At 41.2% G+C, this 26,974-nt stretch overlaps 1 protein-coding gene across 3 annotated transcripts in view; it reads left to right on the top strand.

The window, feature by feature from the left end:
• The window catches only part of LOC132391321 (E3 ubiquitin-protein ligase SH3RF3-like), a 330,553-nt gene that overhangs the window by 191,219 nt on the left and 112,360 nt on the right, over positions 1–26,974 (top strand). For 2 of the 3 annotated variants that reach the window (XM_059964353.1, XM_059964352.1), the window contains one exon: positions 23,116–23,391. The exons of the other annotated variant lie outside the window; for it this stretch is intronic. In XM_059964353.1, coding sequence (XP_059820336.1) covers positions 23,116–23,391 — 276 coding nt within the window. The remainder of the gene's footprint in view (positions 1–23,115; positions 23,392–26,974) is intronic. 3 annotated transcript variants of the gene reach the window in all.

Below are 26,974 nucleotides of genomic sequence, written 5' to 3'. Positions count from 1 at the left end.
CAAGGGGAACCCTATCCCGAGTGGGGTGGCGGGTGGATAGGGTGAGGGCAGATGTGTGGGAAATGGGAGAGATGTGTTTGAGAGCAGAGTTGAGGGTGGAAGAAGGGAAGCCCCTTTGTTTAAAAAAGGAAGACATCTCCTTCGTCCTGGAATGAAAAGCCTCATCCTGAGAGCAGATGCGGTGGAGATGGAGGAATTGTGAGAAGGGGATAGCATTTTTGCAAGAGACAGGGTGGGAAGAGGAATAGTCCAGGTAGCTGTGAGAGTCTGTAGGCTTATAGTAGATATCAGTAGATAAGCCGTCTCCAGAGATGGAGACAGAAAGATCAAGAAAGGGGAGGGAGGTGTCGAAAATGGACCAGGTAAATTTGAGGGCAGTGTAAGTTGGAGGCAAAGTTAATGAAATCAACTATCTTACCTTCTTACCCCATCCCTGACATATTTATTTGTTTGTTTTTTTTCTCTCTCTCTCTGCCCATCACTCTGCCTGTTCTCCATCTCCCTCTGGTGCTCCCTCCGCCTTTCTTTCTCCCTAGGCCTCCCGTCCCATGATCCTTTCCCTTCTCCAGCTCTGTTTCACTTTCGCCAATCACCTTTCCAGCTCTTAGCTTCATCCCACCCCCTCTGATCATCTATCATTTTGCACTTCCTCTCGGCCCAAAGCATCGACAGTGCTTTTCCTTATAGATGCTGCCTGGCCTGCTGGTGTTCCACCAGCATTTTGTGTGTGTTGTTTGTCTTTTTAATGCTGGTTTTTAATAATCAATTCATACTTATCCACAAGACTGCTGATTCTGTTCCTGTTCAAAGCATATAGAAATTTCTCAATTGCTCAGATTAAGCTGAGATACAGTTAAATAAAACATAGAACATAGTAATTTATAGCATATTACAGGCCCTTCAGCCCACAATGTTGTGCTGACCATGTAACCTACTCTAGACTAGCGCATAGCCCTCTATTTTTCTAAGCACCACGTACCTAAGAGGCTCTTAAAAGATTCTCTTGTATCTGCTTCCACCACCACTGCCGCAGTAAGTTCGCACACCCACCACTCTCTGTGTGAAGTTGCTGAGTCTATCCACTTTCTGAACAAAGGTGTGTTATTTTCAGATCTCAGGTACCATATCTATATCTATGGTTTAAACCTCTGTAGCTTTCTCTCTTTACTCTTTCAGAAATCTCTGCCATCTGGATCAGGTGGTTTCCTCATTTATTTGAAGCCCAGGCCAAATGTGTGGCCGTGGATATTCACGTGCCACTCTCCCAATTCCTCTATTCCCTACTTCGATCTTTTATTTCTTCTCTCTTGTCTATTACTTCTCCGAGTCCCCTCCTCCTTCCCTTTCTCATATGATCCCCTCTCCTCTCCTATCAGATTCCTTAATCTCAAGTCCCTGACCATTCCCACCCACCTGGTTTCACCCATCACCTTCCAGCTAGTCTCTTTCCCCTCCCCCCACCTTTTTATTTTGGCATCTTCCCCTTTTCTTCTCAGTCCCGAAGAAGGGTCTTGGTCCAAAATGTCAACTATCTGTTCATTTCCGTAGATGCTGCCTGACCTGCTGAATTCTTCCAGTATTTTGTGTGTGTGTTGGCAGAGGTTATGCCTGCCTTCTTGTTGGCTACGTGGAACAATCTGTGTTCCAAACTTACACCAATAACACTTCCCTATTCTGTCTTTGCAACATTGATGAACGCATTAGTGCTGCTCCCTGCACACTTACAGAGCTCATCAATTCTGTCAACTTCACCAGCAAATTCCACCCCACCTTCAAATTCACTTGGTCGATCTCCAACATTCTCCTTTTCTAATCTCGCTGTCTCCATCTCCGGAGACAGATTATCCACTGACATCTTTTACCAGCTTACTGACTCCCACACTTACATCTCTTCCCACCCTGTCATTCCTTTCTCACGGTTCTTCTGTCTCTGCCACATCTGTCCTCATGATGAGACTTTCCATTCCAGGACATTTCAGATGTTCTCTTCTTTTCAAAAATGGGGGTTCCACTTCACAGTTATCAATGAAGCCCTCACCCACATCTCCATTTCCCACATGTCTCCCCTCACTCAATCTCCCCATCCCCCAACATAGGTTTCCTTCTGTCCTCACCAACCATCCTACAAGCCTGCTTCCAACATTCTCTGCAAGTTCTACCAGCCCCAAGGGGACCCCACCTGCAGGCATATCAGAATCAGGCTTAATACCACTGGTACATGTCATGGAATTTGTTCACTTTATGGCAACAGTACAAAGAAATACGTGATAAGTATAGAGAAAAAACTGAATTACAGTAAGCATATATGCCTATTAAGTAGTTAAAATCAGTGGTGCAAAAAAAAAAGAAATAAAAAAGTAATGAGGTAGTGTTCATGGGTTCATTGTCCATTCAGAAATCAAATGGCAGAGGGGAAGGAGCTGTTCCTAAATTGCTGAGTGTGTGCCTTCAGGATTCTATACCTCCTTCCTGATGGTAACAGTGAGGAGAAGGGATTCCCTGGATGGTGGGGGTACATAATGATGGACACTGCTTTCCTAAGGCACCACTCCTTGAAGACGTCTTGGATACTATGGAAGCTGGTACCCATGATGGAGCTGACTAGTTTTTCAAGTTTCTGCATCTTGCTTCGGTCTTGTACAGTAGCCCCTCCCCCATACCAGACAGTGGTGCAGCCTGTCAGAATGCTCTCAATGGTACATCTGTCAAAGTTTTTGAATGTTTTGTTGACAAACCAAATCTCAAACTCCCAATGAAATATAGCTGCTGTCTTGTCTTGTGTATAGCTGCATCAGTATGTTACATCCAAGTTAGGTCCTCAGCGCTATTGACACTCAGGAACTTGAAGCTGCTCACTCTCTCCACTTCTGATCACAGAGGGATTGGTGTGTGTTCCCTTGTCTTACCCTTCCTGAAGTCCACAATCAGCTCTTTGGCCTTGCTGATGTTGAGTGCAAGGTTGTTGCTGTGACACACCACTCCACTCACTGATATATCTCACTCCTATATGCTCTTTCATCACCATCTGAAGTTCAGCCAATGCTGATTGTATCATCAGCACATTTATAGATGGCATTTGAGCTATGCATAGCCATACAAAGGCTATCCTGTCCTCCCCTCCCATTTCTGCTTTGTGCAGGGATCGCACTCTCTGATTCCCATGTTCAATCAACCTTCCCCACTGATCACCCTCCAGGTACTTATCCCTGCAACAGTGCCAAGTGTTACAACTGCCTCTACGCCTCCTTCCTCACCACCGTTCAGGGCCCTAAACAGTCTCTCCAGCTGAGGCAGTAATTCACATGAGAACCAAACAGTGGGGGCCAGTTCATTGAACACCTTCTCTGCACCCCTGGTAATCACTAGAATCTCCCAGGGTCCAGTCATTTTAATTCAGCTTCCCACTCCCACACTGGTGTGTCTGTTCAGGGCCCCCTCAACTGCCAAGTTGGGAACAGGCAGAGGAACAACATCTCAAATGCCATCTTGGTAGACTCCATCCTGACAGCATCAACTTTGATTTCCCTACCTTCCAGTAACAACTCTCCTTTGTTCCCCTCTCCCTTTGTTTGCCTTATCCCTCTGGCCATTTCCCACTTCTCTTTCCACTCCCCCACCTTCCTCCCTCTGGTTTCCCACCTCTTTCCATCTATTCCATCTTCTTCAGCCCTTTGTTTCTTCCACCTATCACCTCCCAGCTTGTCAAATCATTCCCATTTTCCCACCTTGTCCTCTCACCTACCATCCTCTCTCACCTAGATTTTCCCATAACCTGTTGGCCCATGCCCCTCCCCTTTCTCCCAACCCTCACTGTTTTATTCTTACTTTTACATTCTTTCTTTCCAGTCCTGATGAAGGATCACAGCCCAAAACATCGACCGTTCATCCACCCCCTCCCACCCACAGATGCTGTCTGACCATGAGTTCCTCCAGCATTTTGTGTGTCATTCCAGATTTCCGGCGTCTGCAGTTTTTCTTGTGTCTAGCCTATCTCTTCATTAATCTCACCTAGAATCCCATTGAAACCTTCCTTTGCTGAAAGCTTCATCTTAGTTCAAAATACTCATTTTAAACCTCAGCATGCCCTCCAACTCCTTAACTATATTTCCATTTAGGTCACCTCTTCTTACAATCTTTTCCATTTCAAAGGCCCACAGTGTTATTTTGATTCCCTTTTATATTCAACATTTAGACTGTCCTTATGCACTCTCCTTCCTCTGATTTCTTTCCTTACATCAGCCTGGTGCTCAGTGGTTAACAACTTGCCATCTCTTATCTTTTTGCTTTGGTGCTCTTTTTTCACTCTTATTTTTGATCATCGACGAAGCTTTGGCTTTAACTTTCTTGCTCTTTTTCCTCATGAGGATGTCCTAGACTGTAGCTAAAACATTTCCACTTTAAAGCCTTAGCTTTGGTTCCATTTGCCTAACCTAGGGGTTTTTCATATTCATTTGAAATAAGCTGCTCTTCAGCTGATTAATTTATAATGGAATGCTCTATATAATTTCCAATTCCTTTTCAAAATCTTATGATGTTATGATTACTGTTTCCTAGATGTTCCTTGATTGATCCAAATCCAAGTAAATTATCTTCTTTATTGGGCCTGACGCATGCCCATTCCTGCATGACTGTCAGCTGTTAAGACAAGCTGGCATAAAATGCACTGACCCTCTTTCTCTAACAAACAGACTTAGGGGAGGGTGGTTGTTCTGAAAGTGCTGCAGAGTAAATACTGTGTGCAGGTGCTTTTGTGTCACAATACCTAAGCAGAGGTAACATTCAGAGCTCAAAGTAAATTTGATTATCAGAGTACATGTATGCCACCACATAGAACCCTGAGATTAATTTCCCCGCGGCTTACTCAACAAATCTATAGAATAGTAACTGTAACAGGATCAATGAAAGATCAATTAGAGCCCAGAAGACAACAGGTTGTGCAAATGCAAATATAAATAAATATCAATAAATAACGAGAACATGAGCTAACAAGGTAAGGAGGCCTTAAAGTGAGATCATTGATTTGTGGGAACGTCTCAATGGTTGGACAAGTGAGTGTAGTTATCCCCTTTTATTCAAGAGCCTGATGGTTGATGGGTAGTAACTGTTCTTGAACCAGGTAGTGTGAGTCCTGAGACCTGAGTACCTTCTACCTGGTGGGAGCAGTGAGAAAAGAGTGTGTCTGGGTGATGAGGATCTCTGATTAGGGATACTGCTTTCCTACGACTGTGGATACATTCATGTAGATGTGCTCAGTGTTTGGGAGGGTTTTACCTATGATGGGCTGGGCCGAATCCACCACCTTTTGTCGGATTTTCTGTTCAAGGGCATTGGTATTCCCATACCAGGCTGTGATGCAGCCAGTCAATACAGGTAAACTTGATGCTTATCAGTGTGCTTGAAGACGTTGTAGCTGATCATTGGCAATCTGGGAAGAGTTTATGAGAATGTATAGGGAGATTTATGGCCGATGATCAGTGCAAATAAGACAGTGATGCACTCCAGACTTCAGCTCTGTTTACGTGCTGGGTTTCCAGAGACCAACCTAGCCTCAGTGAAATTTAAATGATAATAAAATCTAAGGCAATAGTAATATATTTAAATAACAGCCTGCACCCCCCCCCCCACCGTGCGCTGTGTAGCTAAGTAATTTGCCCTCTGCATCCCTCTTCACCCTGTGAGACCCTAATCTCAAAAGTTTGAGAATGTTATATTTTGGGATTGTGCATTATTATGGCACTGGTTACAAGCCTGTCCCAGTTCTGGTTTAGATTTTGCCTTGTTTACTTAATTGGATACTGTGAGATTGTTGAGGACACTGGATCTGCGACCCTGCTGCTTTGTACTGTCTTTGCCAGGAATTTTAGCATGTTGTTCCTGACAAGCAGACATAGTGGGCGTAGGTTGTATTTGGATGAATTTGAGTAAGTGGGGCCGTCATGGCGTTTTACAGTGAAGGTATTGTAGTCCGTGTGGCGCGACTGGGATAACTGCCAGTGTTGGTGTTTGGAAGGGGTAGCTACTGACGTTTTCTTCCGGGGGGGACGGGACGGTTGATGATGACCTTGGCTGGATTGGACTGAGTGCTGTTGTTTGGACTGGCCGTCAGTGCACTCTGCTGCTGAACTCTCCAAGTGTCAAAACTGAACACTACCCGAGCACCAGCACCAGCGAAAGCTGTGAAGCTGAAAGGTGTGGAAGCAGCAGTGCGTAGTTGGGCATGAGAAAGGAACTTTTAGTCGTCAGCGCTGACCCCCTCATGGACTGACATGATCGATGCTGTCCTAATCCATGCTTTAAAACCCCATAGAGGGGAACATTAATTATTCACAGCCAGTTATCTCTCAAAGCTCAGTTTCGGATTTTATCTGTGGCTGTGTGGGGAAGGTCTTAGCAGACTTTCTGCATTTCGTTGCAATGAGCGAGTGAAGGAAAAGAGAAGGTTGGACTCTGGGTGCCCTGGTGTTTTTCAAGTGAAATGGGTCAGAGATGCAGGGTGTTTATAGGTGATCTTGGTTGAGTTTAATATTGGGTACGGAGTGATAAATCCAGTCAGGAGGAACGTGAGGAAATATGGACTGCCTCAGGAATTGCTGCTGCAGTTCTACACTGCAGTCATTGAGTCTGTCCTGTGCACCTCCATCACTGTGTGGTTTGGAGCCACCACCAAGCAGGATAGAACCAGACTACAGCGCACAGTGAGGACTGCCGAGCGCATCATTGGAGCCTCCCTGCCCTCTATTGTGGACCTGTACTCTTCCAGGTTGAAGAAGAGGGCGGGGAACATCATAAAGGACTCCTTCCATCCTGCTCACGGACTGTTTGAACTGCTTCCGTCTGGTAGGCGCTTCAGATCCCTCCAGACTAAGACTAATAGGCACTGGAGAAGTTTTTTCCCAACTGCGGTCACTTTGCTGAACAGTTAACTGCTGGTTAACTGTCGGCTAACTATTACTTGGATTGCACTACCTGTATGTATAATCTATATTTTCATTTATATTTATCATTATTATTGTTATGAGCAGAGAGACAACATCTGCCGGAAGTAAATTCCTTGTATGTGCACAGGTACTTGGCGTTTAAAGTCTGATTCTGATTCTGATTCTGATGGAAAGCTAATTCTAAATTTAAATAATATCTTGACTATGTTCAGTGCGTGGAAGGAATAAGCTCTGCAGGATGTTCAGTTCTATGTTAGATTTACCAAGTGCAGTCAATGTATGCTGTATATTTGAAGGCCATAGCCATATAGTTCCAGACCCTTCAGATTACCATGCCCATGTTATCAGGCCCATTATTTCCCCCCTTGACCAACACCAACTACACCAGGAACAATTTATGGTACCAGCCAACCTTCTAATCAGCATGCCTATGTCACCAGCGAAACATATGATCACAGGGAGAGCATGAAATTCCACACATCCAAGGCAGTGATTGAACCCAGGTCATGAAAGCTATGAGGCAATTGCACCAACTATTGTGCTGCCTGGTTATCAACAGTGTATTGTCTAATTTGTCTTTGAATGAGGAACTGTAAGCTGAAAGCAGCTGTGATGATGTCAAAGTTGTTACTACTATTAATTAAAAAATGTGTTAACTATAGATATTCATAGCATCATACAGAAATGGGTGGCAGGCGATTTTAATATGCAGCTGTGATTGAATTTGTGTGTATTAACGTGAATAGGTGTTTGTCATTTTAATTTTCTGTTGAATAGAGAAGCACATTTGCCTGGAAAGTGAATCATGGTATCATATTTTTGTCTGCCACTTAATCCAGTTTCAATGAACACAGGCTTATAAAAATTAGGAACATAGAGTGTGAACAGTTTTCTGTTATGTGTTAATGAAGGGGAGACCCTGAGCTTACTTTGTGATGTTCAACCTGAGCCTCAATCCCAGAACTCCCCACCTATGCCCTGGACTTGCCTAATTTCTCTTCCTAATACCAAGGTCAGGCTTGCAACATGGAAAGCCTTGGGTTTCTTTCACACCAAAATTGACAAGCCTATGAACAACATATGTGCTGAAAGAAACCAACAGGGAGTAACTGGCTAAAGTAAATTTTCAGGTGCTGATTTGTCATGATCATAAAGCCATGTCTTTAAGTACTCATGGTGAATTTTATTTTCTCATATTTCTTGATGTTCTCGGAGGTAGAGTCGCAAGCATGCTGAACAATTCCTCTGATTTCAATTGCTTGAACAGGAGCAATAAAACCCTTTGCTATATACAAAAAGATAGAGGAGTACCAATGTGGCCGGGACCGTAGCTTTAAGGACACTGTAGTCAATATAGTGATGTCACTGTCTAGTGCCATCAAACCTTGGAAGCAGTGAGTTATCATCTCGATCAATGATGCAAAGGAAATGGTCTGAAAATTGATATTGCAGACACTCTGGAATCCTGTAACTGAAGTGCCTTTTAGCCATATGCGTGCCATAAATGTGAGTTTCGCAAATACTGCACTGCTTTAAGAAATGTTTGGAGAGCGTTGGTACCTGGGTGGACAAAGAAAGAAAGGGGAAGTATTATCAATAAATTGCATCAGACCAGCTTGAGATGTTTCTTTCTATATTAGACCAAAGTTCTGGTCGTCGTAGGTGGCACTCAGTATGTATATTAAATCCCTCATTTGACTCCTAACTTGAGCTGACCTGGCCTTTTGTGGCCCAGTGTTTCCTTATGGGAGCCTTTGCCTAAAGATTTGCCGATCTTCATTCCCAGCATTTTTTTCTTCCACTCCTCTTATCTGTAAAAATAAAGGTGCCGTTGAACCATTAGAAACACACTAAGTAAAAATGCAAGACCAAAGGAAAATGGCCAGAAGAGAACACTTTACTCAAAATCATTGCTTTGAAAAGACTCTCAAAGATTGGACGTTGCCCTGTTTTAAAAGTGCTTAACTATGTTCCTGGAGACCCACTTAAAATTCATGCTGCAATTTTGGTTTCAGTGTGGGCAGTAATGCTATAGGAAATTCAAATCTAAGTTCTTGTTGGCAAGATTGTGGAGAGATTGACAAATTTGGCATACTGGGATCAAGGAAACTGATGGCCCACATTTTGCTGTGTTGAATGAGGCTCTTGTGCAAAACAGTATTAATTATTTCATTGAATGACAATCATGGATTGTCGATATAAAGGTGAACTGCTGGCAGGCTAAGTTGCTGTACCATGCGATAAAACTGCACATTGGTGCCCAACTGCAAACCCTTGTGGGGAATATATGAAAAGCTCTGCAGCTGGTCGAAATTAAGGTAACTCATTTAAAGTCCAAGTTTAAATTGGTAGTCTTCATTAGAAACCTCACCTTGAATAGTCAGACTGCCAGCTACAGATTCCTCCTCCCCCTGCCTCTCCAAATTGAGCCTGGTGCTTAACAATATGTGACAATAATACGAATCTGATTTCAGGACCTGTTGCAAAATATCATTATCATTTCCCACTAACAGGATATTACATGATGCCAAGTTCAAAGAAAATGTTCAAAGGAAAAAGAAAGGAAGACAATAGTAAATACATAATGTAAGTGACAAATATATGTGAGCACCGAAGTTGTATCTTAAGATGAATACTAAATGCTGGAAATCTGAAATGAAGCAGAAAATTCTGGAAACATTCCACAGGTCAGGCAGACTCTGTGGAAAGAGAAATGGTTAAAGTTTCAGGTCAAAGATCCTTTGTCAAAACTGGGAGAAAGAAAAAATAATCAAGTTAATTTTAAGTTACTAAGAAGGTGGAGAGGGGTAGTCATAGGACAAAAAGAATATTTCTGAGTACAAAGTCACTACGAGAATAAATTATAGAGGTCCTCCTGCCTGTGGGTTAATGGGGGCAGTTAGAGACTGATAACATAATGAAGCCTAAGACGCTATGAAATTCAGATTGATAGGGCATGTCAGCAGTTCAGGCTGTGCCAGTGGCAGAAGATACACTGAGTTTATGTCACAGCAGAAATTACCACTTCGACAGAGCCAGTTGAAAATGAGTAACCTGAAATTGTAGACTTTGATGTTGAGTGCGAAGACACAGATGGAAGATGAGGTCTTGTTCCTTGGACTTGTACAGTACAGGAGGTCATAAAGATGGGCCCAATGTAAAATGATATACAATGTAATGATGCGTAATAAGCTAGAAATACTGAGAGAGCCATGTCCCTTCCTGGACGCTATCATAGAAAGCCAAAAAACTCATGAAAGTATGCACAAAAAGGTTACTCTGATAGGTTTCTTGAAAAGTCGCGAAGTTACTGCTGCTTTATTGAGAAAACTCCCATTGCTTCTTAGGCTAGTAATCTGGCATACTCTACCCCAGTAATCTGGCATACTCTACCCCAGTAATCTGGCATAATCTACATCAGGTTAGGTTGGCCGTACCTATTAGTAACATGGATGCCTTGGTCCATGTGTTTCTAAAGATGGATAAGTGGGTTACTTAAAAAACTGTCCAAGTTGTTACAGTGGTAGTTCAGTTCTGTCTAGTTCAGAGAAATCGCTGTGAGCTTCTTTACGAACCACATTTACTCTGGTAAATAGATCCCCCACTTTGTTATTAACATAATTGAACAGTGATCATAGAATGAAGCAGGTTGATCCTTACTGGTCTCATACCAGTGCCTCTGCCCTTTCTCCTCTATTTTGCCCCAGCCACTTCATGAACCATGTACTCAATTGTTGCAGGATGAGGAGGCAATGAATCTTCAGTCTTTTAAGACTGAGTTAATTACTGATAAATTGTAGCAGTTGCATCCCTGCCACAGTTTCGCTAAGCTGCAACTCAAGCTCTGTTCATCCTGTATGCTTCACAGTATGCTGGATAATGTGAATACTCCACTGATTAATAGGAACTAATTAAGTATTCCCTTTGACGCTGTGAGCCAGATACATCTCTTTAATTATGGAGTGAATGAATTTGTGGTGCAATACCATAGTCAAATGCTGTAAGGAATTTTTTAACATTCTATTGCAAATGAAGTACAAAATCTAAATTCATTAATTAAAAAATTAATTGAACCTCGAGAATGAATAAACATCAATCCACTCATAATATCTACAATGATGTAGAAATGGGTAAGTAATGGATTTAAGCACATTGTTGCCCCTCTGTAAATCCTCAGTGCCCTTGGAAAAAGTGTGGAAATGGCAGTTATTCATGCTGTTTCTTTGTGATTATGTTGGAGAAAGGAGGGTGTTTGGTCCTACCCTGTGGAAGTCTTCGTCCCCAATTATATCCATCTTCAACTCCATCCCATTACTTTTTAAGGTCAATTTGAACTGAAAATTTATGAAACCCAGTCTAATTGGACTACTCTGGAAGTCACCAACAGTTCCAACTTGAATTACTTTAGGTTATAGTTGGACTTGAAATTTCCAGCAGATTATAAAAAATCTACACTATTTATTTGCTGATAGTTTCTCCTTCAGCTACCATTCTCAAAATATTCTGACGAATCAATCCTGTTTTTTTTTACAAATTAACCCTATGTCTGTTTGACTAGTTAATGGCTTAGTGTTAACACCCGATTCCAAGTTTTATCATATCTCTGTTCATTTTTCTTATCTGTAATCACTAGAACATTCATAGCAATGTTAAAGTGTTTTTAGCAGCCCCATAAATACAGAGTTTTGGAATAATTGGACTATATCACTTCCAACCACAAAGTTGACTTTTCAAGATATTTATTGAGATTTTTTTCTTATGCAATATATAAAAAATGATTGATGTGAAAGATTTTTATTAGTTTCTGAACTTAATTGTTAGCCAGCTGGTGGTGTTAGTGGCATCCACACTTGGACTTTGAGGCGAGTGGTCTTGGATTTGAATCCAGCCAGCCGGGCCCCTTGCACACTTGCCATCTGTGCTGGGTTGAGTGTTGAACTAGCAACTTGGCCTCGTAAAACACAGACAAAAATGCTAAAGAAATGGCAAGGTTGCCACCCAATGCACTACAAGGCATGGAAGGGAACAAACAACACACAAACTTAATTGTGACTTGTTAATTTTTTTTCAGTCAGATGTTTGGGATTTGGACTATTATCCTAGTCATCTTCTCCAACTAAAACACATTTATTTCTGTGGATCCGAACTTGCAGTTTAGAGCCATTAGCCTGGAATCATTCTTGGCATATATTTTTTTAAATCTTTCCAACATGTTAATAACCTTCTGCCATTACAGTCTTAGGCACCCTAGTTATATACATGTACCTAAGATTTTTGCACAATCCTGTACCTACTCTGCACTGCCTATTGATTGTCAAGACAGTGGAGTCTGCCCAGGCCAGATATACTGTTCAATTGCTATTTGCTTTGTCCTGAAGTGTTAGCATTTTCTTCTCCACAATTGCTGCCTGACCTACTGATTATTTCTGTTTTCAATTTTAATTCTTCCTCTGAAACCCCTATATGTGCCCCTGGGTCAGTATTTGACCAAGTATGATCTCATGCTGCTCTCAAAATCTGGTCAATGGGAATAAAAAATGGAAATAAACTGCAGTGGTTGGAGTCATAGTTCCCACAAGAGGAAGTGTGCTTTAGATTTTTAAAGGAATAGCTTTATTAGTTATATGCGCATACAATGAAATGTGTCGTTTTGTGCCAACACAGTTGAAGACTGTGCTGGCGGCAGCCTGCATGTGTCACCACGCTTCGAATGCCCACGATTCGTGAACCCCAACCCCTATCGTTTGTGTTTGGAATCCAGGAGGAAACCCCTGCAGTCATGGGTAAAACGTACAAGCACCTTATAGATAGGGGCAGGAAGCAAACCCCAAATGGTGGTTGCTAGCACAGTAAAACAGTCGCACTAACCACTGTGTTACACTGTGCCCCATAGCTGTCCGCAGTTATTGGAGGTTAATCATTACAATTCCTCTACACGATTTACTCAGGCTCAGGACTCTGCTGCTGTTAGACTGTTTCCTCAGCAGCATTGCCCTAGGCAGTCCATGCTAATATAGCAATATACAGTACAATATTCAATTCCATTACAACTCCTCAGCAACAGAATTAGTCCATGTCTGCATGTAGCAAGATCAAGATAACAGTCAGGTGCGAGTTTATGAGCAGTCAACCTTCATGCTGGCAAAGTATTGGGTAATAGCCCCTACAACAGGAGAGATTTCAAACACTTAGCCCTGGTACTCATTGCAAAGTCCCCCAGTCATCAATAATCTGGGAGCCAGCATTGATCAGAAACTCAACCAGATCTGCTGAATAAATAGAGTGGCCACAAGAGCAGGTCAGAGGCTGGATATCCTGTAGCAAGTGAGTCACTTCTTGACATCTGATGTCCTGTGAGTTACAAATCAGAACTGTGATGGACAGCTGTCAGCTGGTCAGGATCGGCGCAGGGCCAGTGACTTTCTAGAAGCTCAACACTTTCTAGGGCAAAGCAATCTGCTTGGTTGTCACTCCACCAACCATCCTGAACGTCCATTCCTTCCATTACTGACTCACATTGCTGCTTAAAAAACATCTACAACATCCAACAGCTGTTTCAAAACCTGCATCCTCTACCACCAAGGAGAAGATGAAGCTGAGTAGTATATATAGTGCACCTACACATCCTGAGATTTGCATTGTTGAAGGCTGCAGTCCAGGCAGAGGAAGCAAATTGTGGGTTGTATGAATGTGCACGTTGGATTGTGTGAACGCGAGCCCCGATGTTAGCTAATGATTCCTATGCCCAGTATATATTGCTTGAATGCATCATGACAGCTGCTAGGACACCAGAAAATAGCCAAGGTGATTTTATGTATATGATTATAAACCAACTGGATACTGAGGGAAAGGAACCTTTTCTGGATTCAGCACATCTCTGAACTGACAGGTAGAGTGTATGGACTGATGGATGTGTGGGGAGTTGGCAATCCCTGTGAAACAGCTGTGTGCTCTGTTGCATATGGAATTAAATGTAATAATTAATTACCCTTTGAATGGAGAGCACCTTTGATATTTCCAATGGATGGCACACTGAAGAATGTGTAGCTTTCTCAAACATAAGCATCTAGAAGGTGCAACATTAAAGGTTTCTTTCACATTGATGAGCAAGTTAGATGTCTGCTGATTCTGTGGTTAGAAATGTGAGATCTTTAATGCAGATATCACTTCTGATACATTGGTCCTCAAAGTTTCAGGTAAGAAATTTACGCCCTAATAATTCAGACAGATGTAGTATCTGCTGAGAGTTCTTTGTCCTATCCTCCTCTTTCAGCAGTTTTCCCTGCTCTGCATGCCCGTTATCATTCTCAAGTGAAGCTACCTTATAAGGGGAATACCTACTGATGCACCAAATCAGAGGGCAGTTCCTCAGTGCAGAAGCATGATGACAAAGGCACGTAACTTCGCAAAGACTCTTGACAACTCTAGAAAGACCTAAACTCTTAAAACTACAAGCAACTGTAATTCAATCAGCAACTAATGAGTAATTAACTAACCCTTTACGTTCCACTGCTTAGGTCCCTCCTACTGCTGAACATTTGTTCAACCACAAGATTAGATGGACCATGAAGCCCAATTTGCAAGCACTGTTGTCAAATCAAGTCACTGTATCAGATAACATCACGATCACATGTTATCATCATAAGATAATCAGCATCCTATGTCCAGTTAACACTTATCAATATGCTGAATGGCAGGTCTTGAATTAAAAACATGAACAGCACACATTAGTTGACATACTAGAAACAGAATGCACCTGACAGCTCAAACAATGGCTGGATTTTCCAGCTCTGACCTTTGCAAGCTAATCAACTTGCCGTGCAGTTTTACATTCCAAGAAAATAGTCAAGGATTATTCACAGCTGTCACTATAATATGAAAGTATAACAGCCCCATCCAAAAAAAAGTTAAAAGTTGTGATTTTTAAAATTTCAGAAATCCATAAAAAATTTCCTGCAGGATTAATTATTCCACTTGCCGTATGGTGTCAAACTAGTGATGTATAATGGATTCTAACTCTTCATTTAATTAACCCCAAGTATAAGTAATACATTTTACTATATTCTTTTCAAGATTTCATTAATATTTATTGATTCTCTACCTAGAGTTGAGGAAGATTTTCTTATATCAGTGGCCTTATCAAGCTACGTGAAAACGGAAACTTAAAAGTTTAGGCATGGCCAAAGTTGATGAGAATTCAAAGAGGACTTCATACCACCCAAGCCATGGGCTTTCACAATTTACTGTTTTGGTGCTTAAAACTGTGAGAGGAATTCAGGAAGCTTTTGTGGAGGAAAGGAGTAGTTGACATTTCTGTTTGAGATGCTGCAACAGGACTGATTCAATTTGCTACCCTGTTACAAATTAATGCCACGAAATAACGGACAGTACACTGCATACGATTAAAGGAATAATATTTATGAACCTTAACTGAAGGGTCAGTAAGGAATAACAAAAAGAAAAGGCCCCATTCTAATTAAACAGTCAAATGTACACAAATTGGAGCTCATCTTGAAGTTCTCTGTCATTTGCTCGCTGGGCCCTCGGTCAACATGAAAGCACACACCAACTTCCAAACTTTGCTCGCAGTCTATCTCGAACAAACGGGTCCCCGATCAGATCATATGCTATGACCAGTTCTCCCCAGCATCTTTTCTCCCCATCTCCTCTCAAACAAAAAAAAAACCCAGGCACAACCTTAGTGTTCCTTGCCAGAGAAACCTCCCCTTCAGTTCAGCTATCCTAATTGGACGGCACACATTTCTCCTCATCTCTTATCTTCAACAATAACCCAAACACAAGCTGAAAGCATGAAATGAAATACTGTACAGAACAGCACAAAATGAAATACATGTAGCATAACAGTAAAATATATGAACCAGGGCATTACACAATATTCCCTCTAAGATGTGCGAGTACACATCTTTTGCTACAAGTGCACAAAGGAATTTAAACTGTGCACACCAGGTTGTTACCCTCTACCTAGTTGGCATGTTAAGTATATTTCACGATCGTTCACAGTCACATTTCCTTTTCTGGTTTCTGATGCAGACGGTGTTGACAACATGGAGTTTGTGATGATTTGTCTGCTGATTTTAGTACTGGCTTGTTGACAGCGTTTTACTAGCTGTTAAAATGAATACATCTATATATAAAATACAGTGCGCACATGTTGTTGTCACTGGGCAAAAAATTGCACAGCGCAGGATTTTTGTGCACACTGGTCATTACAATCTGTTTTCACTTTGACACAAAAGAGTCTTTTCTGTTAATCAGCATCAAAACAAGTCAAATTAAATCCACTGTGATTCAATGTTGTAAAACAATAAAACATTAAGACTTCCAAGGGTGGTGAATACTTTTTATAGGCACCGTACTGTATAACTTGTTATGAAAGTCCAGTCATCATCAGTACCTAATATTGACTTCCTAGCACAGAGTCTGTACTCTGTATTTATCAGTACAGAGTGGAATCTAGTTGTTTTCAATTATCAGAGAATACTGTACAGATACTGTCATATTTAGTGACCACCCACCCAGTGACAGGTGCTTATTATTTTGATGAGTTGCTGTGAGGAAAATTGTCAATGCTTACATTGCTCAGTTGACCTGCCATAAACTTATTGAAGAAGTAGGCATTCAGCCCCTCAAGCCCCTGCATTTAATAAGAACATGGGTGATCTTTTACCTCTGCACCACCTGCTTGTGTCAAACTCAAGATTCCTGATTCCCTGAATACCCAAAATTCTATTGATCTCTGTATGGAACATGCTCAGCGAATGAGCCTGTTACCTTAATGAAGAAATGTCTTCCCTGTCCTGAAGAGCTGGCAGTTTCCTTTAAGACTGTAACCTAAGGTTGTAGACACTCCAGAGAAGGGAAGCATTATCCCTGCATCAACTACGTTTGTTTGAATGAATTCACCTATCATTCTACAACATCAGTTGCTCATGTTTATTCAATTAGAAATTTAATGGTATTTGGAGAGGGGGTGTTGAGCATAAAGTTTCTCTCTATGCTGATGACTTATTACTCTTTCTCTCAAATCCGTCTACATCCTTACCTCTAATGTTTTCACTTCTTGACCAGTTTAGCCAGATCTCTGGCTATAAACTTAATTTACATAAGAGTGAACTTCTCCCAATTAATAAAGAAGCACAAGAACTAACATTTCATGATCTCCCTTTTAAAGTAGTCCATAATCAATTTACTTATCTTGGAATTACAGTCACAAGGAAGTTTAAAGATCTCTTTCATGAAAACCTTGCCAATCTTTCATATGCTATAAAACAGAGTCTGGTACAATGGTCACCTCTAGCTATATCTTTGGTAGGTCGTATTAATGTTGTTAAAATGTATGTTCTCCCCAAATTTTTATACCTATTTCAATCTATCCCAGTTTTTATTCCTAAATCTTTTTTTGATTCCTTAGACTCTATTATTTTGTCATATCTGTGGAAGAATAAGCGCTCTAGAATTAATAAAATCCATCTCCAAAAATCTAAAAAAGAGGGTGGCATGGCTTTACCTAACTTTCGTTTATATTATTGGGCAGCTAATATACGCTGTGCTACCTTCTGGTCTTTCTTCCATGGCCAACCCGAGTGCCCTAACTGGGTGCCGATGGAGCTGAGCTCCACTAAAGAATTATCTATCTCTGCACTTCTTGGCTCTGCACTCCCTAGTAGTCTGCCCAGATCAATAGCTAATCCTCTTGTTAGACACACTTTGCGAATATGGGCTCAGATCAGGAAATGCTATGGTTTCCAGGGGTTTTCCGTTTCCAGCCCTATTGCTCATAATCACCTTTTTTTACCTACTACATACGATTCAGCATTCCAGGTTTGGTATAGGAAGGGCATTAGACATTTTGAAGATCTTTTCATTGATAATCGCTTTGCTTCTTTTCAGCAGCTCTCTGTTAAGTTCAATCTGCCCAATGCTCATTTTTTCAGATATCTCCAAATCCGACACTTTATTACTCCTTTAATTCCTAACTTTCCTGAAATGCCTGCGAAAAATGCTATGGACCTATTTCTTTCCATGAATCCACTAGGTAAAGGCTTAATATCAATCATCCGAGATAAACTAGCAGCCTTACGACGGGCCCCCATGGATAAAATCAAAATGGCCTGGGAGCAGGATTTAAATATCTCCTTATCTGAGGAGAGCTGGGATTCAGTTCTCAAATCGGTTAACTCAACCTCTCTTTGTGCTCGCCACTGCCTTTTACAGTTTAAGATTGTTCATAGACCCCATTTGTCCAAATCTAAACTATCTCGATTCTACCCTAGCGTTAGTCCGCTCTGTGATAAATGCAAGAGGGGCGTGGCCTCTCTCATCCATATGTACTGGTTCTGTCCTAGCTTGGAGAAATTCTGGAAAGATGTCTTCACTACGTTATCGTGTATTCTGAATCAGCACCTAGAACCAAACCCCTTAATTGCTCTGTTCGGTTTTTGGGGCAAGACAGATTTATGTCTGGGTCCGACCAAATGCCGAATATTATCCTTTGCCTCTCTCCTGGCTAGACGCTTGATCCTCCTCAGATGGAGAGATGTTGCCCCGCCCACTCATGCTCAATGGCTTAACGACATCATGGCCGGCTTGGACCTCGAAAAAATTCATTATTCAGTTCTCAATTCGGATCTAAAGTTCCATAAGGTCTGGGGACCTTTTATCGAGTACTTTCATAACCACCCTCTTGACTAGTGTTTTTTTTTCTTTTTGGTCCCTTGCTTTCAGCTTTTTTTTTCTGGTAGAAGGCATTATTATCCTCTGTTGCTAAGTGTATTCACAGTCTGGGAGTTTGGCTGTCCTGACTTATACTCTCTATATTGTGTTGTGGTTGGTCTGGAGTTGCTGTTGTTTTTTCTTGTGTTGTGGGGCTTGGGGAGGACACTAAGCTTACTTGTCTTTAATTCAGGTGCTTTTTTTTGCTAAATTCTCTTCCTTTGTAGTATATTGTTATTGTATGCTTAATTTTGCACTGTTTTAATGTTCCTCATTGGGATTTGGGGTTTTTAATTTGTAAAATGTTTTGAAAAACTAATTTAAAAAAATGAAAAAAAAGAAATTTAATGGTAGCCCATGATATTTTACCTAATTTCAGCAGTTTCCTATTATTTTGCTCTGAATATTGAATGTGGAGTGTGGCACCTCAGACCATGCTTTAGGATACCTTTGAAAAGCACAATGTGCCAACTGCAAGGTTTTTAATTATATAGGTGGTAGTATTTGTGCATAAAAAGTTAATTAACAGTCTGTCAAGTATCTAAATTCAGTTATAGTTATTACAGTTTTTAAAATGTCTGTCAGCATATATGCTACTGGTTACAGTAAGTATATTCTTAGTGAAATCCCAGCGTTGGAAAAGAAGAAGCTGTGTGCTCATTAGTGGTATCTGTGGTTTGAGGTTCAGCTGCAGTTAACTGTGACTGTGCTGCTGGGAAATTGTGCTATGTAGCCAGTACATGCAGTAATTGGCCCAAGACTACCTAAAGCCAAACGACTTGAAATTGAACCAATTTTTGCCCAAGTTCTACAATAGTAGTGATAGCACCAATGTGGGCAGAGTGTCAGCTTTCACAGGATGAATTGGGTATCGTGGCTGCAAATCAGCACTTCAGTAATTTACACAATTCATCAATGCTACTTTGCAACCTTGTTTGTGATTTAAAGGAACATTGTTGACTAGTACAGGTTGCTCAAGGGCCACCCAAAGCTGCTGAAACACAGTGGGTGACATTTCCTACATTTAGCAAGTCAAATGTTCCTTAAGTGACAGCCCCAGATGTTACATCCAACTATCTAACTGGAAAAATTAATATGGTGATGATTAATATGGTTGTGGATTACAGGAGGAATGGAAACAGGCTAACCCTTATTGATATCCCTGAAAGTTGCCTCACAGGTAGATAGGGTAGTTAGGAAAGCTTATGGAATGTTAGCTTTCATAAGTTGAGGGATAGAGTTTAAGAGTCGCGGATAATGATGTAGCTCTGTAAAACTCTAGTTAGGCCACACTTGGAGTACTGTGTCCAGTTCTGGTCGCCTCACTATAGGAAGGATGTGAAAGCATTGGAAAGGGTACAGAGGAAATTTACCAGAATGCTGCCTGGTTTAGAGAGTATGCATTATGATCAAAGATTAAGGGAGCTAGGACTTTACTCTTTGGAAAGAAGGAGGATGAGAGGAGACGTGATAGAGGTATACACGATATTAAGAGGCATAGATAGAGTGGACAGCCAGCGCCTCTTCCCCACGGCACCACTGCTCAATACAAGAGGACATGACTTTAAGGTAAGGGGAGGAAAGTTCAAGGGGGATATTAGAGGAAGGTTTTTTACTCAGAGAGTGGTTGGTACGTGGAATGCACTGCCTGAGTCAGTGGTGGAGACAGATACACTAGTGAAATTTAAGAGACCACTAACCAGGTATATGGAGGAGTTTAAGGTGGAGTGTTATACGGGAGTCAGGGTTAAGGGTCGGCATAACATTGTGGGCCGAATGGCCTGTACTGTGCTGTATTGTTCTTTGTTCTTTGATATCAATGGATCTGGGGTTGAGAGGGTAAACAGCTTTAAGTTTCTCAGCATCCACATCTTTGAGGACCTCGTGGTCTGTACACACCAGCTGTGTGGTGAAAAAGGCACAACAGCGCCTCTTTCACCTCAGACGGTTGAGGAAGTTCGGTATGGGCCCCCAAATCTTGTCATCAGGGAAATGGTACTGCAGTTTAAAAGCCAGGACTAACAGGCTCCGGGACAGCTTCTTCCACCAGGCCATCAGGCTGATTAACTCATGCTGACTTGAGTGTATTTCTATGTTACATTGACTATTCTATTTATTATAAATTACTGTTAATGCACAATTAGATGGAGACATAACGTAAAGACTTCTACTCCTCATGTATGTGAAGGACGTAAGAAATATAGTCAATTCAATTCAGATTAGCTGTTACAGGGAGGGTTGACAACCTCAGCTCAGGAGGAGCAATATGCCCATAAAAGAACTTACTTACGTAATTCTTCAGAAACACTGTATCCTGTCTAAACCTCACTGAAGAAGAACATCTTCAAAGGGACAACTTTTCAAAGACAGTTGTACAGAGATATGTGATCTTAAGGAAAACCACTTAGTCTGCTGTCTATGTTGGTGTCACGACTTGTTACAGATCTCCGCCTTATGTCATATCTTGCTGCTCATTATTCCATTGTAATTGTCACACATGCATTCAAAATGGATATTAATTTAAGCAAAGGAAAAGTGATGTCAATAAATGACAGCTTCCTGAGAGAGGAGGTAGCCATTGCCCAGAGGAGTTCCACTCAATAATCTCCAATTGTCCGTGCCAAAAATTGTCCCATTAACACAGCAGCCAGGTCAATCTGGATTTTCAGAATTCCTGTCCTCTGTTTCTGGCAGCATTCATCATTGGGGAATGTGAACTACCAGAGTTGATAACACTCAGAAAGATGAATTCTGTGGGACAAGAGCCATTCTCTCTTTCCTTGACTTCTCCCTCTTGCAAGGTTAGAGAGCTTAACTTGAATGACAGGTGAGTACCAGATTCATTGTGTAGAACACCGTAAACGTCGTTAGAATGTGATTCTGATGTCTTTACAGACTCCGGACATAGATGTGAAGATCTCATCATTGTGTATCATACGTCCTCACTCACCTGGAGAAGAGGGATGTTCCTAGAGAGCATTCAGCACCATAATTCCTTCCAGATTTGACAAGAAGCTCAGAGACCCCTGCCTGCACCCCACCTATCGGATTGCTAACAGGTGGCAAACATGAGCTCCCTTGCCTCTGCCCCTCTGAGCCCCAGGGTTGTGTTCTGAGTCCCTCTTCTCTACTCCCTTTACACCCACAACTGTGCGGCCACACACAGCTCCAGTGAGTCAACCTACAGAGGAGAGGTTGACATTCTGACACAGTGGTGCCAGGATAACAACCTCTCCCTCAATGTCCAAGAAACAAAAGAGCTGATCATGGACTATAGGAGGAACGGAGACAGGCTCACCCTGATCAACAACAATGGTCCTGCAGTTGAGAGAGTGAGTAGTTTCAAGTTCCTTGGTATACACATAGCGATGATCTCACCTGGACTGTACACACCAGCTTTGTGACAAAAAAAAACCACAACATCTCTTCCACCTCAAGTGACTGAAGAAGCTCAACATGAGCTCTCAAGTCCTCAAGAACTTCTACAGGGACACCATTGAGAGCATCCTGACTGGCTGTATTACCGCCTGGAATGGGAACTGTACCAACCTTGATCGCTGGGCACTGCAGAGAGTGGTATGGACAGCCCAGCACATCTGTGGACGTGAACTTCCCTCCATTGAGGACATTTACAGCAGCAGGTGCAGAAAGAAGACCTGGAATATCATCGGGGACACCAGTCACCCCGACCATAAACTGTTTCAGCTGCTTCCGTCTGGCAACTACTACCCCAGCATTAAAGCCAGGCTGCAGACAGCTTCTTTCTACAAGCCATCAGACTTTTACATTCACGTGTCTGTACATTGCAATGGAGTCATAACACAAAGATTTTTGCTCCCTCACCTTGTGGGATGGACATAAGATTTAAATAAATTCTAAAGTAGTCATATCAGGCAGCAGGTTGTGAAGTGAGGATCCCAGAGAATGAAGGCCCCTGGGAAAGGAGTAGGAGTAGAGGATGAGACATAGAGGGACATGGACCAGCGGTTTCCTTAGTTCAGAGGGATTGTGGTTAGATTACACATCGAGGAAATGAGCTACACATGCATTGAGGAATCAAATGAGAGCTACAATGATCAGTGAATTGCAATCACACTTTGACAAAACATTGCAATAATAGAATCTAATTTGCTTCATGTGCTTTGCTGAACTGAAGCCAAGCAACCTCCAGAAGAGGTTTCTTTCTCTGTCTGATGCTCACCGAGGTTTAATTTGATTTTAATAGAGATTCAAGTCACTTAGTATCTCTTTGGGAGGAGATCATTGCCATGGAAAACTTTAACCCTAAGCACCAATTAATTAGATTCCAATAAATCCAATTGGAAGTAAGTGTTTTGAGCAAAAGAAAATGTCATTTTGAGGATATGGGAATTATCAATACAGAACATTAAACTCTAATCAGCACTGCAGCTGACATAAAATTGTTCTATGCTTTATCTTTCAGAGTATTCCACAGTTACCCTGTGCAAAGGCACTCTATAACTACGAAGGGAAGGAGCCTGGCGATTTAAGGTTCTGCAAAGGCGATGTCATCATTCTACGACGTAAGGTGGATGAGAACTGGTATCACGGCGAGCTGAATGGGACCCACGGCTTCTTCCCAGCTAGTTATATTCAGTGTATCAAGCCACTTCCACAGCCACCTCCTCAGGGCAAAGCACTTTATGACTTTGAAGTAAAAGATAAAGAACAAGATAAAGATTGTTTGACTTTCTGCAAGGTAAAATGATTATTTAGCAAATGTCCAAAATATTTGTTTTTGAGTTGGGGATACTTAACTTTTATCTTAACTTATACCTATGTGGATTCCAGACAACCCCAACTTCTGGTTAGTTTTGACAGTGTAACAAACACTTTTAGCAAAATAACAATGACAGCATACTGTTACAGAAAGGGCATGGATTCCTTCAAAAGCTAGCTAGGCTGCTTGCTCTCCAGGGTTAATTGAAAAATTATTAAATATCAATCAATCAGTGTAGCACTCCATTTTATATGACCTACTTACAATTTGCAATCTCAAGCTAAGTTACAATTGATATCAGAATGTAAAGACTTCATGTTACAAAGACTTTGAAACTGGATATAGATAGGTTGAGTGAATGGGCAAAAACTTGTTCAATGGAGTTTAAAGTGGAGAAATGTAAAGCACTTTGGTAAGAGGAATCTAAAGACAGACTATTAATTGAATGAAGAAAGATTGCAGATGAGCACAGTACAGAGGGTCTGCACAAATCACAAACCATTAGCAAGCAGGTAAAGGCGTATTTTGGAAGGCAAATGGCATAGTGTCCTCAATTGAGGAAATCATAGAGAAATACAGCACAGACACAGGCCCTTTGACTCATCTAGTCCATGCTGAAGACATTTAAACCACCTACTCCCATCGACCTGTTCTGGGACCATAGCCCTCTGTACCCCTACAATCCATATAGCTATCCAAACATCTCTTAATGTTGAAAAGGAACGTACATGCACCGCTTGTGCTGGTAGCTCATTCCACACTCTCATGACCTCTGAGTGAAGAAGTTTCCCCTCATGTTCCCCTTAAACTTCACACCTTCCACCCTTAACTCATGGCCCCAGGTTGTAGTCCCACCTAACCTCAGTGGAAAAACCTTGCTTGCATTTGCCCTATCTAAATGCCAGTATTACTTGGATATAACATAGGTGGTTTATTAAATAAGTTCATTTAGTTAAAAAAGAAGCTTGTCTACTGATACAGAGGGACATTGTTTAGCTGGAAAATTAGATGTACCAGTGGCGGATGGAATTTAATCCAGACAAGATTAAGGTAAAATTTTAGGACATTAAATACAGGCAGAACACATACAGTAATTGGCAGGTGTTGATATGCAGATAGCTCTTGAGGCACATATTCACAGTTCCCTGAAAATGCCAACACAGGAGGATAAGGCAGTGATGAAATTATGTGGCATGCTTGCCCTTATAGGCAGAGGGCATTGAATATAAGAGTTGGGATGTCATGTTGCTGGTGTGCAAAACTTGGAGTATTGTGTACAATTCTCGTCCCCAAACTATAGGAAAATGTGGTAGTGATAGGGGGAGAGTGCTAAGAGATTCACTAGCATATCACTCAGAATGAAGGCTGTAGTTGTTCAGAGAGATTGGATAGATTGGGTCTGTACTTACTGAAGTATTGCAGATTGAGGGGTGACCTTTTAGAGGTCTGCAAGGTGACGAGGGGAATAGATGGGATGGATAGTTAAAGACATTTTCCCAGGGTAGGGGAGTCTTGAACTAGTGGGCACAGGTAAGAAGGGAGATTTTTAAAAAGAGATCTAAGGGGCAGGTTTTTCATACAGAGGGTGATGGTTATATGGAATAAAATGCCAGGCAAAGTTGTAGAGACAGACATGATCACAATGTTTAAAAGACATTTGAACATACACTTGGATCAGGAAGTTTTAAAGCCTTAATGCAGGCAATTGGGATTAGTCAGACTGGCATTACGATCGGCACAGATGAATTGGGTTGAAGGACCCCAATCTGTGCTATAAAGGCCTAGGTTTCTAGAAAGCTAATTAACTCTTTCAAAGGTCAGGGAACTGACACAAAAGAGATGAGACCGAGGTTAAATTAGGCATGATCATATTGAACAGCAGGATAGGCTTGATGAGCCAAATAGCCAGTGCCTGGTCTCATATTCTCATACTCTTTACCAGCTAAGATACACCTTCCTCTAATATCAGATGAATCTACATGAAGAAAATTCAAACAATGTAAGCTATATATCTTGCATATAACCAGTGTCCCCACTAATTATATGCAAGATATGCCCTTCAATGTAAACTGGAGTTTGAACACATCTTCATCACACAGTGAAGGCTTTGAAAACAAAATCACCTTTTTCCATCTGTTCAGCAAATGATGGAAAATGGACAACCACAGGCACAATGTGGCCAACAAATAGAGTTTAAGTAATATGTAGGTTGTTACACATAGTAAAATGTAATTGATTTTCTGAGATGTCATCAAGATTCTTGACCTGAAATGTCAACTCCTTATTCCTCTCCAAGGATGCTGCCTAACCTGCTGAGTCCTTCCAGCATTTTGTGTGTGTTACTCTAGATTATTTAAATTAAATTATTTCAAGGACTCTTAAAAAAAAAATTCTCACTATTATTTGTCCTGAGATGTGAGGAAAGCCTCAGTTCCACCCACCCTTCCAGTCCAGTGTTGAGAACATCATCGATAATTCCGGTGAAGGTCAGTTACTTAGATCATTTCCTTTCCACCAAGTTTTATCATTTTGTTAAAACTTTTATGCTTCGTAATATCAATTCATAATCATAATTATGTACATGTTTAGTATTACATAGACAGTGGATTCTGGTTAACTGGGCTATCAACTATTTGGGGCAACTGTTTATTTCAGACAAGTCACAAAGAGCGAAAACTAATCAAGAAAATAGCTAAGGTTCCCTTTGTTTATTCGGGACACTATGTCGCTTAATTTGGGGCAAAAGACTATTGCTTGAAAATGTTCTAAGTAGCATCAGTAGTGTGTTAGAAAGCAGTGATTTTTGTCACTGATAGTAGGTGAGTAATAGACAATAAGACAATTCAGAATGATTTTACTCACTTAGGTTTTAAACACTAGAAATGCCCAGGACTGAAAGTGAAACGATTTCACTACTTCAAGTTAGGAACTATGAAGAACTTGAGGGTGTTGACAATCAAATTGAATGTTGATTAAAATGAAGATTTGAGGATGCAATCATCAAAAGTACTGTTTGAAGCCAGTCGACTATCTGCACTAGGTATCTGTGCTGATCTTGTTAATTTGCAGTCAATCAAAAGAACGCGGCATTGTACACTGGAGTAATTCCTCTATCAGTAGCTATTAGGAACCAGTGCACCGTTTTATAGTATTATAGCAGTATGGCAAGTGTTCTAATTTGCTCTGTATTTCATTTAAATTCATAAATTGCTACTCAGCTGTATGGTAATTTGTCTTTTTTATACCTCTTTAACTATTTGCAAGAAAATTTGGCAAATTAAAGCAGCCGCTTTATTGGGCCAAAAAGTACTGTCCCCAATGTGCCCCAATTAACTAGTATGTATGGCATAAGATTCAATTATCTTAAATCAGAGTTGGCTTGAAGGCATTTTTGAGCAAGATTCTGGACAAATTAGGTGAAAACTGGCTGTTGGCTGTTTAGAAATAGATTATGGAAATTATATGCTTCTAATTTCAAGGTCCTAAATTAGCAATTGATCTCACTACCTTCCTATTTTATTTTAGTGTGTTCCATGTCTGTGGGTACAAACCTCTGATGGTT

This window comes from Hypanus sabinus, chromosome 3, assembly GCF_030144855.1.
Source record: "Hypanus sabinus isolate sHypSab1 chromosome 3, sHypSab1.hap1, whole genome shotgun sequence".
Lineage (NCBI taxonomy): Eukaryota > Metazoa > Chordata > Chondrichthyes > Myliobatiformes > Dasyatidae > Hypanus > Hypanus sabinus.
This window is presented reverse-complemented; position numbering and strand designations above follow the sequence as displayed.